At 45.1% G+C, this 17,547-nt stretch overlaps 2 protein-coding genes and 1 long non-coding RNA gene across 5 annotated transcripts in view; all 3 read left to right on the top strand.

Annotated features, from left to right (window-relative positions):
- LOC119287115 (ras-related protein Rab7-like) overlaps positions 1-3,198 on the top strand; it is a 5,293-nt gene extending 2,095 nt beyond the window's left edge. Inside the window, exons 2-7 of one of the 2 annotated variants that reach the window (XM_037566641.1) lie at positions 35-61; positions 196-295; positions 1,871-2,017; positions 2,095-2,175; positions 2,270-2,415; positions 2,677-3,088. In XM_037566641.1, the coding sequence (XP_037422538.1) occupies positions 35-61; positions 196-295; positions 1,871-2,017; positions 2,095-2,175; positions 2,270-2,415; positions 2,677-2,743 (568 nt within the window). In that variant the 3' untranslated portion in view covers positions 2,744-3,088. The other variant, XM_037566634.1, reaches the window with a different exon arrangement.
- Positions 3,199-4,066: 868 nt separating this feature from the next.
- On the top strand, positions 4,067-5,178 carry LOC119321768. Its single transcript, XM_037595334.1, has one exon. The coding sequence runs from the start codon at positions 4,288-4,290 to the stop codon at positions 4,861-4,863; it is 576 nt and encodes a 191-aa protein (XP_037451231.1). The 5' UTR covers positions 4,067-4,287; the 3' UTR covers positions 4,864-5,178.
- An 824-nt stretch (positions 5,179-6,002) lies between these two features.
- LOC119287130 lies at positions 6,003-12,101 on the top strand. 2 transcript variants are annotated; one of them, XR_005140752.1, is made up of 7 exons: positions 6,003-6,465; positions 6,990-7,184; positions 7,304-7,465; positions 7,551-7,647; positions 8,905-8,994; positions 9,084-11,733; positions 11,816-12,101. It is a non-coding gene; the product is annotated as an uncharacterized LOC119287130 (long non-coding RNA). The 2 variants fall into 2 exon arrangements; XR_005140753.1 differs by having other exon boundaries at positions 8,905-11,155.
- The last annotated feature ends 5,446 nt before the right edge of the window (positions 12,102-17,547 follow it).

A 17,547-nucleotide genomic window follows, 5' to 3' on the forward strand; every position in this document is an offset into this window, starting at 1 on the left:
CTCGCTGACTTTCTCTCTGTCTCATGTGATCTAGGGTTGGGAAGACGTCCTTGATGAACCAGTATCCTGAGATTCGCGTTGAGATGCGATAATTGCGCCCAGTTTAGCTTGTCTCGTTCCGGACAGATTGGATTTTGTACTGGAGCATAAGTAGTTGTTTTGGCTTGTGTTTCCTTGAGCTTTGATTTAATTCAGATATGTGAACAAGAAGTTCAGCAACCAGTACAAGGCTACCATCGGCGCCGATTTCCTCACCAAGGAGGTGCAGTTCGAGGACAGGCTCTTCACCCTACAAGTAAGAAGATCTTTATGCCCTGGTCCTTCTTTTTGCTGCTGCTGGATCATGCTCTATGCTTAGTTCAGTACTTAAGTTCATGTGAGTAGTGCTAGTGTGATTTGGCATGACCATCATTAGTTGTTGAACTGCTCCTCTCCCATGTAAAAGTACAAGATAGCAGATGTTTGCCGTCGATCTACTCTTTGTGTGGAACGTCACACTGTTGGTGCTGCATGATTGGTTCAATCCTTGCATCATCTGCAGTCCTGCTTAGTTTAGTGCTCTCAGCTGTGAATATTATTGTACAACATTGGGTACAGCATGACTGGAATTGTTGGCTTATTTACTTATGTAGATGTATGCGCTGGAGCTAAATTTGTATGGACATCAGAAAGTGGACCCGCATATAGTGTAGTCTTCCGAAAGAAAATAAATAGACCATTTGATTTTACATGAGAACAATTTCTAGAAAAGTGTAAACGGTTTAAGAATTCAGTAGGGCATAAAAGTACTACTTATCTTGGCATGATGTTCTTCCGATTTAGCCTTGGGCCTCTGACAACAAATATTTGGTACTCCCTCCGTCCGGAAATACTTGTCCTATGAAAGGTTGTATCTAGACTTATTTTAGTTATAGATACATCCATTTTATCCATTTCTAGGACAAGTATTTCCGGACGGAGGGAGTATTAGTTTGTTTTGCACCCTGCTCTTCACTCACCCTACTCTATTAGCCCCTACAGATTAGCAAACGGTTCATTTTTCATGTTAGTTTCAACTATCCTAAATGCCAAACGGTTTCCTAGCAGCTCCTTCGTTTTTGAATGATTTTGTTAAAGCAGGTTTGCCCTATACCTGCTCTTCACTCAACCTATGCTATTAGCCCCTAAGAAATTAGCAAGCGGTGCATTCTTCATGTTAGTTTCAACTATCCTAAATGCCAAACCGTTTCCTAGGAGCTCCTTTGTTTTTGAATGATTTTGTTAAAGCGTGCCTGACCCATACCTGCTCTTCATTCAACCTATGCTATTAACCCCTAGCAAATTAGCAAGCGGTGCATTCTTCATGTTAGTTTCAACTATCCTAAATGCCAAACCGTTTCCTAGCAGCTCCTTTGTTTTTCAATGATTTTGTTAAAGCAGGCTTGCCCCATACCAGCTCTTCATTCAACCTATGCTATTAGCCCCTACAAATTAGCAAGTGGTGCATTCTTGTTAATCCCATCTATTTTAAATATCAAGCTGTTTCCTAGCGTTTCCCTTTTTTTTTCCGAATGGTTCTGTTAAAGTGGTTTTGCCCCATCCCTGCTCTTTACTCATCATATGTTCTTAACCCCTACGAACTAGCAAACTTTACATTTTTCATGTTAACTCCTGCTATTTGAAATGTCAGATAATTTCTTAGCGGCTCTTTGTTTTCTGAATGATTCTGTTAAAGTGCGTTGCTAATGGATGCATGAGAAATCTGTTTCTTGAGGTTTTCTGGTACCTGTGATTCTGTATATTTTTCACTACCATATTCTATTATGACTGCTTATATATGATGCTTAGACAGATTTTTTTTGTGTGTGGATTAACATATGTTTCTGTGTAGATATGGGATACTGCCGGTCAGGAGAGGTTTCAAAGTCTTGGTGTTGCATTCTACCGCGGAGCAGATTGTTGTGTTCTAGTTTACGATGTTAACTCGATGAAATCATTTGATAATCTGAACAACTGGCGTGAAGAGTTCCTAATTCAGGTGAATTATTTTTCATAATTCATTAACAGTCCAGAATCATGTTATGCCTGTCTCACTTCAGGTGTTTACTTTGACAGGCTAGCCCATCAGATCCTGATAACTTCCCTTTTGTTCTGCTGGGTAACAAAGTTGATGTAGATGGCGGGAACAGTCGTGTGGTAATTACCTATATTCACGTTATGCTTTGCCTTTTCTCAGTAAATAGTTGCTCTCCGATGGATTCTTAGGGATACGTAAACTGCTTCCATTTAGGTTTCTGAGAAAAAGGCGAAGGCATGGTGTGCCTCTAAAGGGAACATCCCATACTTTGAGACTTCTGCCAAGGATGGAATCAATGTGGAGGAAGCTTTCCAATGTATAGTAAAGAACGCTCTGAAGAACGAGCCAGAGGAAGAACTGTAAGCACAATATCTCTTACTCTCTTTATTATCTTTGATGAAGTTGAACTGCATTCGCTGCAAGTGAATATATCATATAGTAATACAGAAAGGAAGGCTAGATGTAATATTGAAGTGTCAATAGTTCATTTAGTTGCCTTTGGTGCTGATTGATTCGTTCCCATGGTTTATGTTCAGATAGTTGTAGGACTAGCGTGTATATATTTTAATTTGCTTTTATGCTTCACTTTGTGATCTTATGGAAATGCTACGCTGTTGAAGGTATATGCCGGACACCGTGGACGTGGTGGGTGGCAACCGGGGTCAAGGATCATCAGGATGCTGTTAGAACCTGAGGCCACAACTGTCAGCTATTCCTTTGGCATTACTGTATTTCCATGGTGACTTGTGGCTATTTCATTCGTGACCTTTTTCAATCACCTCGTAAGTGCCCAAGGAATGATTGATGCGTCTGTTCCGAGCTGTCAATCTGTGGACGTTTGTGTAGTTTTATCATGAATAGCGTCATATCTTGTGAATACAGTAAGGCGAAATAAGTGAAGTGTAAACTACAGTTGCTTCATTATGGTTTTGTGTGAAAGAAGCTTAAATCTGGTCTTGTACGACGGCCCATCCTGGAAATACATTCTCTAGGTGGTGTTCCTCAATTTGAACTGTTGGGTTTCCGGTTCCAGGTCTTTATCTTTAATCATGCCTATTTGCCAGGAAGATTATATGTCATGGTTGAACCCCTTTGGAAGGGTGGTAGGAAAAATAAATTACTCGTAATCACGGATATCATAATTGCTGGAACTGTCCACTGGAATCGTTCTTTGATCATCATCATTTTTCCCGAGTTGTTTCCATGTATTTTCTCGAGCACACTTGTTTGTAGCTCAACTAAAACAAAAGTTGTTTCTAGCTAGTTCCTATCATCCTATGTATATATCTCATTAAAATATTCCTTTCGCGTTGGTTTCTCCAAATGGTGCCCGGAATTCATCATCTGCTCCATCTGGCGAATACGAAATAAATGCTACTCTCTCCGTATCAAAATATAAGACGTTTTGTAGGCCAATTAGTACTAGTCATGAATATTATAAGGTTTTTTTTGGAGACGACGCCGAGTTGTTTCTATGTATTTTCTGGAGCACAGTATGTATACAAGACATTTGTGTCATGCAACCATTTCTTCATGTGAAAGAAACACGTGGCACAGAAAGTGTCATTGTAAACAGTAAACACGTTTGTTTCCTCCAAAACGTGTCACAAATTTTCCATCCGTTTCATCGGTTCATGCATCCTTCCCGAACTCAGACGGAGCTACTCTACGATGGAATTGTTGGGCAATACCCCGTCGGATAATCCCGTCGTCCGTTGCGCCGTGGAGAAAAAGGCTTGTCGGGAGGAAGCTTCCGCCTGACAGCGGGACCGTGAAACAGTCACCAGGTGCCGAGCAGCTGAAGTGCGCTAACAGGGGAGGGGCGGACGCGACGCGGCCCGCACACGCCACAGCCGAAACCGCGCGGCCGAAAGAGAGGAAAACCCCAAGGAATTGCCGACGCGACGCCGCCCTGCGCGTGTTCTTCCCGCCCAAGCCAAGCAACCCATTCCCCGCATGTTTTCCCCCCGCCCTACGGCCAGCATAGCTAAGGCTCTGCCACGGGAAATTCCGCCACCGCAGCGCACGCCTCCCCGCCCCGCCACTCCACGCCACTCTTTGGTGCCTTCCTTCGCCGGTATATAAACCAGCACGCGACCCCGACGCCGAGCACAAGCAACGTAACACCTCTGCATCGAGCTTCCCGCGCGCGCCCACGCTCTCGATCGTTGCCGCCGTGGCCTGCTCGGGACGTACGTACGTGCCATCCGTCGTATTTTGTTTTTGCAGCAATGCGCATGGCGCCGGCGGCGGTAGGAAGAGCCCACGGCGCTTGGAGCAGCGCACCGCGCGCGCTCTCCGACCGGCGCGGCCTCCGGTCACCATCTCGCGTCGTCGCCGCCACGGCGACGGTTCGGTTCGGCGCTCGTCGTCGTCGCGCAGTTGGGAGCAGAGTGGTCCTCTGCCGCGCGTCTGGGGGCGGCGGCGAGTGGGAGCCCGCGGGCTCGCCGTGGGACGGCCGGATGGTGGACGAGGGCATGGCCGCGCTGCGGCGGCGCATCCGCGAGGTGGAGGACGAGGAAGTGGAAGAGCCAGAGGAGGAGGAGGAGGAGGGCGGCGTGGACGTCTTCGTGCCCCCGGGCGAGTGGACGGAGCTGGAGCGGCGGCACCACGGGCTGTACGTCGCGGGCGTGCGCGAGGCGCTCGGCATCCTGTTCGCGCTGCTGGTGCGCGCGCGGCCGGGGCTCGGCGCGGGGGTCGTGGCGCTGGTGCTGCTCAGCGTGCCGGCCACGGTGCTCCTCGTGTCCGCCGAGCTCGTCCGGGCTGTCCACTCCATCTCCGCCGCCGTGCTCAGCGGCAGAATGTAGGATTGTACGTATTTTCTGCCTTGTGCACGCCATGCTTCTCCTTCTTCCCAATTCCAGGGAAGAATCATTCGGGGAAGAATCAGATGATGTATAGTACTCCCTACATAAAGAAATATAAGAGCATTTAGATTATTACTTTAGTGATCTAAACATAGTAGTGATCTAAACGCACAGATGAAGTACGTAGTAGGTTTTCTTGTCTCGACTCGGCAAGGAGCATGATAACTGTTAGGGCACTGTTGTATTACTCACGATCTCTCTCTTTCTCTTAGGAATTGTAGCAAGTGTAGCACAGATTACATGAACTAAAGATACAGAGGAAGAACTCGAGGAAGGGGAAGGAGTTTGTAGCCGCCGCCGTTCTTGCCGTGATCCACTGGAATACCGGATACCCTCTCCTTCTGTGCGCCTCGCTTAAGTAGTTGCAGCGATGGCCTTGGACGGGCCAAATCCATGGCTCCTAACATCCCTCCCTTCCTGAAATTTGGCTTGACCCCAAGCCGGCGCCACCAAAAACTGTTCGGGTCCCATTGCACTCGATGGTCCTTGACTAGCTCAAAGTCACGGTGGTAGCCGAAGGCGGAGATGGCTTTAACAACATGGGGGTAGTAGTCGTGGATGATGGCGACCCAACCGAAGGAACCGTCGAGGAAATAGTCATTGTTGAAGTTGATGTAGTACTTGTGGTCAACGAAGCCTTGCGCGAAGCGGGCTGCGACAGGGATGACACCCTTCCCTCCTTAAGAATGTTCTTGATGGGAGCAGGTAGATGGCACTATAACACCCATGGCATGTGCTCTCTTGCTGATCACCTCCATCATCATATAATTGTTGACGGCTGAAGTGTAGAAGCTAGGAATAAGGTGACAAGACAGCGGGCAATCAAGATCATGGCGCACCTCCCTCCTTGAAAGACCTTCCATCGAGTCAACTTCCTTATCTACTACCCCTATAAAAGCACGAGAGGGGGCAGATCCAAACAATCAGACCCATCCATCTACAATATCTAATGGTCTCTAATCCTCCGGTGTTTAAAGCTAACAAGCCACGCATGTTGAGCGCACTAACGAAGGGGCTACTAACGAAGCCACTAACCCACGACCCCTTATCCCGTACCCCTTCGCCCTGAGCCCCTGACCGTAACCCCCTCCCCGAGCACCCACGCACGCATCCTCCCCCCTTGCCCCTCCCCTCTAGCCACCGGCCAGCCCGAGCACGCTGCTCCTCCTCTCCACTGCCTCTCCCATGTAGGATGTAGCCACTGTCCTGTACTACGAGCAAGTCGCCGCTCCTCCCTCCGCCACGGCTTCGAGCTCCCAACCTGAACCCTGTGTAGTCACGAAAGTATTAAATGGAGCCTCCTTTGCCGCCACTCAACCCCGTTGAAGTACGGGCAGGAACCGCCTCCGCGGTGGCTGAGAAATCAAGAAGATGAGCGGGCATGCCCGCACGGGGCGAGTGAATCTGCGCTCTCTGCCCTTTTCCAATCTGTAGTTTTGCACGCCGATGTACCGTACAGATCGGGCGACCGCGAATCTTCGACTCTGCTGCAGCGGCTACCGGATGCTCTCATGTAGGGCCTGCTTACAAGGAATAGCAGAGGTAAATCCCTCGATGAATTTCTCTTAACCCTCCAATCTTAATCTAGAAGATGTTGTCCTAATTTTGCAAAGACTTTTTCTCATGACTACTCACTCAGCACATGATGTTTTAGATGATTTTGTTTCTGAATTGAAAGTGTTGCTGATGGCACTATCAAATACACTCATGCCAGCTGATCATATATTTGAGTTTATTAGAGCAATAGTTGAACATGTTTTTTCAAAATTGAAAGCTAATCGAAAATTATTTGAGGTTAACTATTTCAAGAAAGACTGAATGGTCTGGCAATATGTTGTATTGAGAAGGATGTGTTGGCCAACATTGATCTTGACACTATCATTAATGATTTTCCATAAAAAATGCATGAAGTAGCTATTTCTCATGACTACCAGAGGCTTGAATTCATTAGCACGTCACTTCTTTTTTTGTTATGCTCTAAATTCTATGATATTGTATTTATATCTGAAGTAAGGCGCTATTATGATATATTATTTACCATCGAAAATTATCATTGTTTACTATAGCTTTGCAAGAATTTTTTCTATCGATGTATGGAATCAATTTTTCCCCAATGTCGACGCTGGAGACATTCATTTGAGTTCGCCCCAAGGCCTCCGACACCCCAGGACCAGCGCTGGCTTCACGTCTCCAGCGAGACTGGGAGGAAGAGTCGCCCGCCCTCTGCTCATCCTTCCTGGCTGCCCCCATCACCGGTGACGGTACATGCATCTGCTAAGCGAATGTTGTTCATGATTCAAGACTCATGGGGAAAACATATGCGCTTAATCCTCTTGCATCCAGTTGCTCCATCAATTTTACTTGGTGTATGTTGTTGTAGGTGACTGCGGTGATCACAGCTTGGTTCAGAATACATGGGATTTGATTTGTCAATATCCACAAGCACACGACCTGCACTTTTTATGTGAGGCAGCTCTTTATGATGCCCTTTTGCATATATAAGCCTTTACTTGAGACACCAATTGTTGGCACTGTAATTTAGGTACCTTGCTTATACCTTGTATTAGAATTCGTTAGAACATGACATGGTTGCTTTTCATTCACCATCTCTCCTGATGTTTTGTTAGCGGCAGCATTCTCGTGCCTGACATTCATCACATGACCATTCTACTATGTTGCATCAAGAACAATTGTGTCCGCACAATACCTGCAGAATCAATCGATGTAATTCCCTTCTCAATTATGCCAGTACTAATGTTGTTGTTTTATTAGTTATATATAGTGTAGCCACTTGCATTCCACTTTCAGTATGTATATATTTGTTCCTTCATGGTTGCTGTCAAAAAACAAAAAAATTGTTGCTCCATAGCAGCCCATGGTACTGCTAAATATTCGCAAGTGTTATTTGCAGAGGCTGTAGTCTATTGAGTATTGATGTGCAAACATCAAGTTTAGTTCACTCTTTGTTTCTCAGTGTTCTATCAAGTGCATGGTTCTGTCAGTAAATAATCAGCAAATTCATACTTGCAGTGCAGTACTCTCTCCGTAAACTAATATAAGAGCGTTTAGATCACTACTTTAGTGATCTAAACGTTCTTATATTAGTTTACAGAGGGAGTACTTAGAAGACCAATTATTGATAAAGCTAAGCCATGGTACCAACTTCCTTCTGTATTTGAGAATTGTTTTATAGGATTTTTTATTTATTGTGAGCAACAATGTTCATGCTTCTTACGTTTATCTAATGGTCCAGAATGCGTATGTGCTTTTACCTATGGTCTACTACTAAACTATCTATGTTAAACAAAGTATGTGATTTCCATAGCTGTAGGCATCCCTGAATAATAGATAGTGCTTGGGAAGGCAAACCTTTGTGAGGCATGGGGATAGGGAACTGGGGTTGGAAGGATCAGTTTATCTATTAGTGACTTTTTATGCTCCTTTTTCACAGGACAAGACAAAGTTGAAAGGATTTAGCGAATTTGAGAATACATATTATAAAAGACCCAAGATAAATGGCAGATGTTGGTGCCATACTTTTGAATTGTTGATGGAAACTAACAAGCATTTGTGTCGTAAAGCAATAGAAACGTACTGTCATATACATGTTTCTAGCCTTTTCCCTATTTTGGTTTGCCATTTATTTACCCGGGCACTTGCTAATTTTACAAGTTATCTATTGTATATTGTCATGATGCTTTTGGTGCCTTGAGATATATTCTGAGGTGATACCATCTCTTATCTATCTTTTTAGGTTGTGAAAGGAATGAAATTATGATGCAATGTTGATTTGCATATTATGCAGCTTCACCAACCTACTCCCTCAATACCAAAATATAAGACTTTTTTGGTTTTGCATAGGGCATAGAAAACGTCTTATATTTTGTTATGGAGGGAGTATTTGATTATGTTTAACTCCTAATTCTCTCATTCTTCTGTAACCGGTTGCTCAATGAGGTTGCTTTCTGCTGTTAATTATAGGTGTAAATCACAGTCACAACAAGGTATGGTGATCCTGCCGGCGGAAAAGAAGTCATGGATTGTTGACCTTACATGGCAACCTTGTATCAGGTACACAGTTTGATTATGCCATGATGCTACCTATGTTGTGCAAATTCGTTTACTGCAACCTAATTAGGTCTATGTTATTATGGAGTTAGTTTTGGCTATACAAACTTGCCTCTCTCCTTGGGAGCCGGAATCTCTGACTTGCACGAGGGAAGTCAGGGAGCTACAGCGTTCTCCTTGTATAGAAAAGATAAGGCAAGTGAGAGACCTTGTGAAATTGAAATTGATCTTCTTAAAAAAGTGAAATTAGTTTTTTTAATGAGTCTTTTGAAATTGAAATTGGTATGTGCGAATTGAAATTGATTATTTAAAAATTGAAATCGGTCTTTTGAAAATTGAAATGAGTACCCTTCATGGAGCTAGAGAGAAGTGAAGTCAGATTACTGTAGCTCCCTTGATTTCACTTCATAAGTCAAAGGATCCAGCGGACTTTTTATGTTGTATGCAATTGTGGTAGTATGGCTCTAATGAGTTTTCGCGAACTGCATCTTGTGAGTGTTATATGTTAGAGATAAGCCACGACTGTGTGCGCGTTGAGCCAGGCGCCGGTGCGTGGCTGCGTTGATGGTCGTGGCGAGTGTGCCGGTCAAGTTAGATAGCTACATGTGTGCTGGATCGGTTGGATCCTGGAGTGAGTCTAGGAGAAGATCAAGTCAAAAGTTTGTTAGCTTGGCCAACCAGTACGTGCATGTAGGAGTAGCTAATGCATGCGGTTAGTGGCCGTGTTGTTAGCAGGTCATGCGTATGTGGGTTAGTTGAGTTAGTGGCCGATGGTGGCAGGGTCATGCGTGCGTGCGCGCGGTGGCCTGCATGGTAGCTAGCTAGGTGTGTGTGCGCACAGGGTATAAATACCCACTCCATGTAATGATCAAGGTGCGTCGGTATGAGCCGAGCCTAGGGCCAGAGATGAGGTAGTCTCCGCCGGACCGTGGTGTGCGCCCGGTCGGCTGTGAGAGAGAGCTCCTCTGGATAGGCTGCGGTTTCTTGCCGAGCCCGAGGTATGTGCCCAGTAAAGTGAGGCCATTCGTGTGACCAAGGCGCCGTTCGTGCAGCGGGGCGTTCGTGCGCCGGAAATACTTGTGTCCCCCTCCTTCTTCCACCTACGTTCGAGCGAGTGTGAGATCGAGTTGGTCCGGGGTTTGTCCCAACATTTGGTATCATGAGCTTGGTTGGCTTAGGCGTGGTTCGTCGTATCGGAGGTGTGCTGGCGATGGCGGTGTTTGTCGGCGGCTGTGCAAAGCTTCGGGCCATGTGTCGGCCTATGGAGGTGTGCGGCGTTGTGGATGCCATGACGGACGCAGAGACGGCGCGCGGTGAGTACGCGGCGAGCGTGGCGGTCGCGGAGGCGCTGCGTGTGGCGTGGCGGCATGGAGGTGGTGCACGGAGGCGGAGGCCGCAGCGGCGCGGTGCGACGGCATGAAGCGGCGTCCAAGAAGGCCCGCGTTTGTGCGCGATGGCATCGACGGCGTATGTCGCCGGTGGAGGAGGAGCTCGGCGTGTGTCGCCCAAGAAGAGCATGGAGGCTGCATCAAATGTAGTGGAGGCCCATGGCGACGACGATGACGGGAGCTCCTCTAGATAGGCTGCAGTTTCTTGCCGAGCTCGAGGTATGTGCCCAGTAAAGTGAGGCCGTTCGTGCGGCCGAGGCGCCGTTCGTGCGGCGGGGCGTTTGTGCGCCGGAAATACTTGTGTCTCTCTCCTTCTTCCACCTATGTTCAAGCGAGTGTGAGATCGAGTTGGTCCGGGGTTTGTCCCAACATTATATTCAGTGCTATTAGTATGGCTCTACTGAATTTTGGAAAGTGCATCTTGTGAATGTCGTATTCAGCTGTAGAATTTAATTGATAACACAACCATCAAATTTGATGAAGATTTTCACCTTGTGAAACCATTGGTCATGATCTGTTAGTACAGTTTATTGTTTTAACATATCATTAATAGCATTGCCGATACTACATAGAGTTCCATTTAATGTGTGTAGTAGCATATCCTTTTTGGTATAGGTTTTCAAAATAGTGGGGTTGTGGACAACCATTTTGCAGAATTCTTAAACTGATGGTCCTGTAAAGTCATATGGTCATAGACCAGTAAATTCTGGTTAAGAGGGATGCTACAGTGCACTCAGGCAACAATCTGGTGGCCACACTTTCTAACGTGATCTAAGGTACAACCTAGCAGCAAGGGTAACGTTTTCAGGCTGTAACAACTGAATTATGGCTTCAATGTTCTCAGTGTAGTGGAACTTTAGAAATAATTGAATTTATCATATGTATCAATTTATCTCTCCTGGAATTATGAATCATATTTTATATGACTGAAATGTCAGATGATTTATATCTCAATCCAGTATTGGACACTATGTTGTGAATGTTGCCTTGCCTTCTCTGGCTCTATCTATATTCAACTTTTTTGTTTCTACAGTATATTGTTGTACAGTCAATCGTTTGTCAAGCATTTGTTGGATCTATTTTGCATGGGCAAATTATTGAAGTTGTATCATTCATGTGGTTCTAATGTTTTATATTTCCGGTGTCGTTTGTTGCATGTCCACACTAGCAACTGAATATTTATGTAATTTAAGAACCCATGTTAAATCTTTGTATGCCTTCACGAGGAGATTTGGAATGATGTATGTTCTTTCTTGTGTAGAAGTATTGCATCGACAATGTTGAAAATTTAATTTCATGTCACTTGTGAGGAAAATAGATTTTGTAGTTGCAACAACACTGAAACTTACGTATGGTACGGTTCAACATTTTATTTCATGAGAATGTTGAGTTTACCACACATTGACTATATAATATTAAAAAAAGTATTTGCCCAGTCTGCAAGGTGGATTCCATTTGGCATGTTGGAGCATGGTGTGTCGCCTGAAACGAAGGGAGCGGGACTACCAAAGAGAATATGGCGAGAAGTTGGAAGGGAGCTCTCTAACAAGGCGGGGTAATAGGGTGGTAGCAGTAGGGGCTGACGGAGGTGGATAGAGAACTGAGCGACTGACATGCAGTCCTAGAGATGTTGAATTTGATTAACTATCTGTATAGATAAAACTGACATGGTAATCATACATAAAGGCAATGGAGTATGTTGTTTGGAAAATAAATGAAGGCATGGGGTATGTTGTTTCTAACTATGATTTGTGCATAACTGTTGCTGGGTATGTCGCAATAACTAACATTCAAGACACCGAGACGTGCTTTGCACATCTAACTTTTTTTGAATTACAATGGGACGTGCGTTGCACGTGCATGCTTACTAGTCAACAACAATGCAAGCCCTCCAGGATCCCAAGACACACCTAGTTGGTAGCGGCGTAGGTCAGATTCCAGCATATCAACAACATCAGTGAGAAGATAATCTGAACTGAGCCACATCAAATAGCACCAACTTTTATAACCAGCAAGCTACGTGTTCGAGATGTCCATTTTTGATCTAGATATAACATAAGTTCGTAGGGCCTAGCTCTATACACATCAAGTTCTGGAAGCTCACAGAATACACGACTGACAATATATGACACCAGACATCCCTAGATTTCAATCCAGTCAACCCTTTAGCTGAACCAGCTATTCACACACCAGTGCGTTGCTCCTGAATACACGGCCATTCTCCTTAGAGTGTGGTTGTTCTACACCCACGCACATTGCACCCCCGGTGCACCCACGATAAAAAACTTAGCAAAACATTTCAAAAAATTCTGAAACTTGGTGGATGTGATTATGTGCAAATGTTTTAGGCGCTTGCAAAAATTTGGTGGCGAAATAACATCCGAGGAAATCTGTACAAAAAAAACAAAGTTTGTGCTGAAAACATGTGAACAGTAACGTGGGTGCACAACATCATTTGTATTTCGTTTTGTATGGAAATCATTTGATGTTTTTTGGTGACCAAACTTTGCAAGCACCTAAAACATTAGCTCATAATCACATCCACCAAGTTTCAGATTTTTTTTAATTTTTTTACTATTTCTTTCGAATTTACTGTTCATTCTATGGGTGCACCAAAGGTGGGTGCAGCCACTACTTTCCCTTCTCCTTAAATTCCTCTTCACTCAAAAAAATTCCATATCACTAACATGCTCATAATCTAATCTGCCCCATGCAATTTGTCACACCCAGAAATATGACAAACAGCAGCACGCTCCAGTACACGATGCTCAGATAGTTCATAAGAGGACTGCACTGAGAAGATAATGCAGCAGACTAGCGCATATGGCTCAAGTTGCATTGACTAAAGAAAAATAATGCTCGAACTCTCTGTGCCCAGGGCACCCATTCTCTGCATGCTCTGAAATAGATGTGCATCCATAGTCGCAAGATAGGAACACCGTAGTGCAAGAGCAGTAATAATAGAACATTCACATAGTATGAAAAGCCACTGTTTACCTTCATGTAATGGCTTCTTAGTGAACAAAAATCTTCATTGTGTTGTCTGAAAGATCACAAGCACCATAATTGACCTCAGAGGATCCTTATGCAATTTTCAAGGTGTAAGCTGATTGTAGTACAAGCGCTTCTTTTGAATTCCTTTTGACACAAAATGTTCCAGTGCATTGACATAGGCATATTATGAATAGTCCCTTGTATAGCTATTCCCCAATCACTCAGCCCAGTAAGAACCAAGAAGATAAGTCGCCCAAAAGTACAGGGTTGGTGCTCCACTAAAGCAATAGGAAAAACATACCTGCCGAACACCTCTCCTGCAATGCCAAATTCCTTGCAATGTATAGCAAGCTTAGCGCAATCTCATTGAACATAATTTCTGCTAGGAGGTCGTTAATACACCGCAGAATGATCAACAAGATATCAGAGCACTCAATTCCCTTAGAACCTTTTTGACCTAACCGTTTATCAACATATGTTCTTCCAGCCAGTGAACACAAAGACTGCAATTGGGCATTTTGCAAACAACTGAAGTGCTCCTCCATGGGAATCAGGTCACAACAATGGACAACCATCAGAGAGGTAATAGGATTAACCTGAGGACGAAACTCATAAGAGGGTTGAACAGAAGAGATAACTGACTGCCACCTCGAAGCACTAAAATTTAGACCATTCATAGAATGCATTACGGGTTGGCTCGGAATAAGAATATCTATTGGCGCTGTACGGATCCTGCAAACAACCTTCAGAAAAATACTGAGTTTCACATGCTGTACCCTTGGCAAATACCCAGAGAATGTTGGCAAACAACCTATAGGTGGTTTGGCTGCTTCTTCCTCCTCATCGTCATCTTTTCCCTTTGCCTGCCTCTGTTGCTTGATGATGGAGTCCAGGACGATGGGGTTGATGGAGTCGGGCCAGTTCCCCATCGGCATGCGGGTCCTCGTCGTCGATGATGACCCCCTGTGCCTCAAGGTTCTGGAGGTCCTACTACGTCGCTGCTGGTATCATGGTCAGTGCATGCTTGCATTTCATTCTTTGTAATTTATAGTAAGAAACTTCATTCTGTTGTTAGTCACATTACCTGAAACCATTCAATTCTAGTTTCACTTACCAGTCATTGGATGTTACTTACTACTCCCTCCGTCCCAAAATAAGTGTCTCAAGTCTAGTACAATTTTTAGTAAAACTAGTACAAATTTAAGACACTTATTTTGAGACGGAGGGAGTATAGGTTAGTTGTTATGTATCCTGTGCTTTCAAGTTTCAACAATTCTACTTTCGCAAAAAAAGCTTCAACAATTGTAAACTGATATAAGAGCACCTGCTTGCTTGCTGTATCTTATGATATAACAGTAGCAACCACCAACCAAGCTGCTACTGCATCGAGCCTGTTAAGGGAGAACAAGGACATGTTTGATCTGGTGATCAACGATGTCCACATGCCTAACATGTATTGAATTCATGCTCCAGCCTACTCATCCAAAAGTCCGAACTGATGGAGAGAGGTAGACAATATATTTCAACACCTCTTCTCATGTATAAACTTATTTAGTCCTTAGACGTGGGTTTATGTAGGCCACATAATATTTCTAAATACTAAATTGGTAGGGTCTTGAACTCAAGACCTCCTGGCTCAGATACCATATTGAATTCATGCTCCAGCGAACTCATCCAAAAGTCTGAACTCATAGAGAGAGGCGGACGATATATTTCAACAACATGGACACACTACTAGAGAAAGCCTTATACGTGGAGGCTTATCAGTAGCGCGGGTCTACTCAAGGCGCTACTCCTACATAATAGTAGCGCATGCTACCCAAAGGCACTACTGCTACCTGCTTAGCAGTAGCGCGGCTCCGTACAAACGCACTACGGCTATTAGGACCACACCTGAGCCGATAGGCTAGGTACAGTAATAGCGCAGTTCCAGTTTGCCGCGCTACTGCTAAGAATATAGTAGTAGCGCATTTTCCAGGGACACAACTACAACTAAGTTTGTACAGTGCCACACGGTAGGCCGTACTTAGCAGCAGCGCGTCCGGCAGGACCGCGCTACTGCTATCTTTTTACCAGCAACATGCTTTCCCTACCCGTGCTGCTGCTAAGGCGCAACAACCACCTTTTCTACCTCTCCCCCCCTTCCCCATCCTCTCTTCCTTCACTTTTCCCTCCCACCTCCTCTCCCCACACTTTGCTTCTTCCTCACTACTTCTTCTCCCCCATTATTCTCTTTCTTCTACCTCTCTTTCTCTCTCTTTAATGCCCCTTGCTAACTACACCACCTCCATTAATGCAACTTCTTTCTCTTTTTCCCACTTTTCCTCCCCCTCCACTAGTTAGAGCCATCTCCTTCCCCAACTAGCTAGGTAGACCTACCCATTTAATGAAGTGACATATCTACCACCCTAACTAGATCTAGCCATGTCAAGAAGTAATCTTTGTCCACTTTTGATCACTCGCTAGGTGTGTGGCGACACCAATCGATCTCATCACCGTGCTCGATCTCTATCTCGAGATAGGTGAGTAAAAATTTATGCTTTTGCAAGAATGGAAATACGTGTGTGTGTGTGTGTGTGTGTGTGTGTGTGCGATATGACCTAATCGGGCGATATGATGGAAATTGTGTGTGTGGCATGAGTTGCCGCTGAATTGTGCTTGAGTTACCTATGTTTTGCCGAAATGTCGATTTATTTCCATTTTGGCGAATTTCGGGCAAACTCTATGTCCTATTTTTAGGGAAGGTCATGCTGAATTTTTGTATGGCTTTGATGCATGCATTTTTATAATAAATTTGCTTATTATTACCGCACATGCAATCATGATGGTCAGTGAAACGATGGTGGGAAGGTGGTTGTGAGTGGCGGTGCAGGACATGAACGAAAATAATTGGAGAGTGATTTTATGTCCGTGTCGAAGATGCAAAGGAGGAGTTTGGCTCGACCCCTATGAGGATGGCCATTTGAAGGCGCGCCTGTTCATGACCGGTTTCATGGATGACTATACTCGGTGGATAATCGAAGATGATGATGATGAGGACACCGACGGGGCAGCCAATGACGACATGGGGCCAGATGAAGAGATGCCGATAATGGTTGCGGAGAAGGGGCCGGACATGGCGGCGGAGAAGAGGCCGGACATGGCGTCAGAGAAGAGGCCGGACATGGAGGCGGAGAAGACGTGGACATGCCATAGCCTTCGTCGCTACTAAGTTCAATTGTGCGGGACCCGCATGTTTGAGACCTACTTCGCAAGAAGACGAGTACCGACAAAGTTGCTTCTAGAGAGGGCCAAGCTGGAGCAACTTGAGGTAGACTCGAACACACCATTGTATGATGGTTGCGATTCTAAGGTGACCCGCTTGAGTTTCACACTCGAAGTTCTAAAGACGAAGGCTAACCGACATAAGCCTCGATGAGCTTCTCCAGTACCTAAGGAAGGTTCTTCTAGCGGGGAATCTATGTCCTACTAGTGTGGATGAGGCCAAGAAGATTGTGTGCCCTCTTGATCTGCCACACATTAGATACCATGCATGCATCAACGATTGCGTCATTTATCGGAAGGAGCACGCGGAAAAAACCAGCTGTCCGGTGTGCAATGCTTCTCGACACAAGAAGGCCGGAAAGAAATCTCGTAGAAAGTTGTATGGTACTTACCAATCACTCCCCGTCTCCAACGTTATTCCATAGATCCTAAGGAGGCAAAGCTCATGCGTTGGCATGCGGAGAGGAAAAAGCCCGACGATGGAGATGGTCCGGAGCTGAGACACCTCACGAATGCAAGCCAGTGGAGAGCGTTCAACGACGAATATCGATATTTCGCAGGTGATGCAAGGAAAATTGTGCTTGGCGTTAGTACCAATGGCATGAATCCATTGGCAACCAGAACACCAACCATAACACATGGCACGTGTTTGTATGGATGTACAACCTCCCCTGGTTGTGCATGAAGTCAAAGTACATACACATGAGCATGTTGATTCAAGGGCCAAAACAACTAGGAAATAATATTAATCTGTATCTGGGGCTACTCCAAGAAGAGTTAGACACATTATGGAAAACACCGGCCAAGACATTGGACGGCAGCAAAGGCGGGTATTTCTATATGAGAGCCACACTGATGATGACGGTGCACAACTATCTCGGTTAAGTATATGTCACAGGCCAGGTGTGCC

The sequence above is a fragment of the Triticum dicoccoides genome, chromosome 1A, assembly GCF_002162155.2.
Source record: "Triticum dicoccoides isolate Atlit2015 ecotype Zavitan chromosome 1A, WEW_v2.0, whole genome shotgun sequence".
Taxonomy (NCBI): domain Eukaryota; kingdom Viridiplantae; phylum Streptophyta; class Magnoliopsida; order Poales; family Poaceae; genus Triticum; species Triticum dicoccoides.

What these genes read in the sequence shown, in the direction of transcription:
- LOC119321768 (XM_037595334.1), top strand. Translation starts at nt 4,288, where the DNA reads ATGCGCATGGCGCCGGCGGCGGTAGGAAGAGCCCACGGCGCTTGGAGC.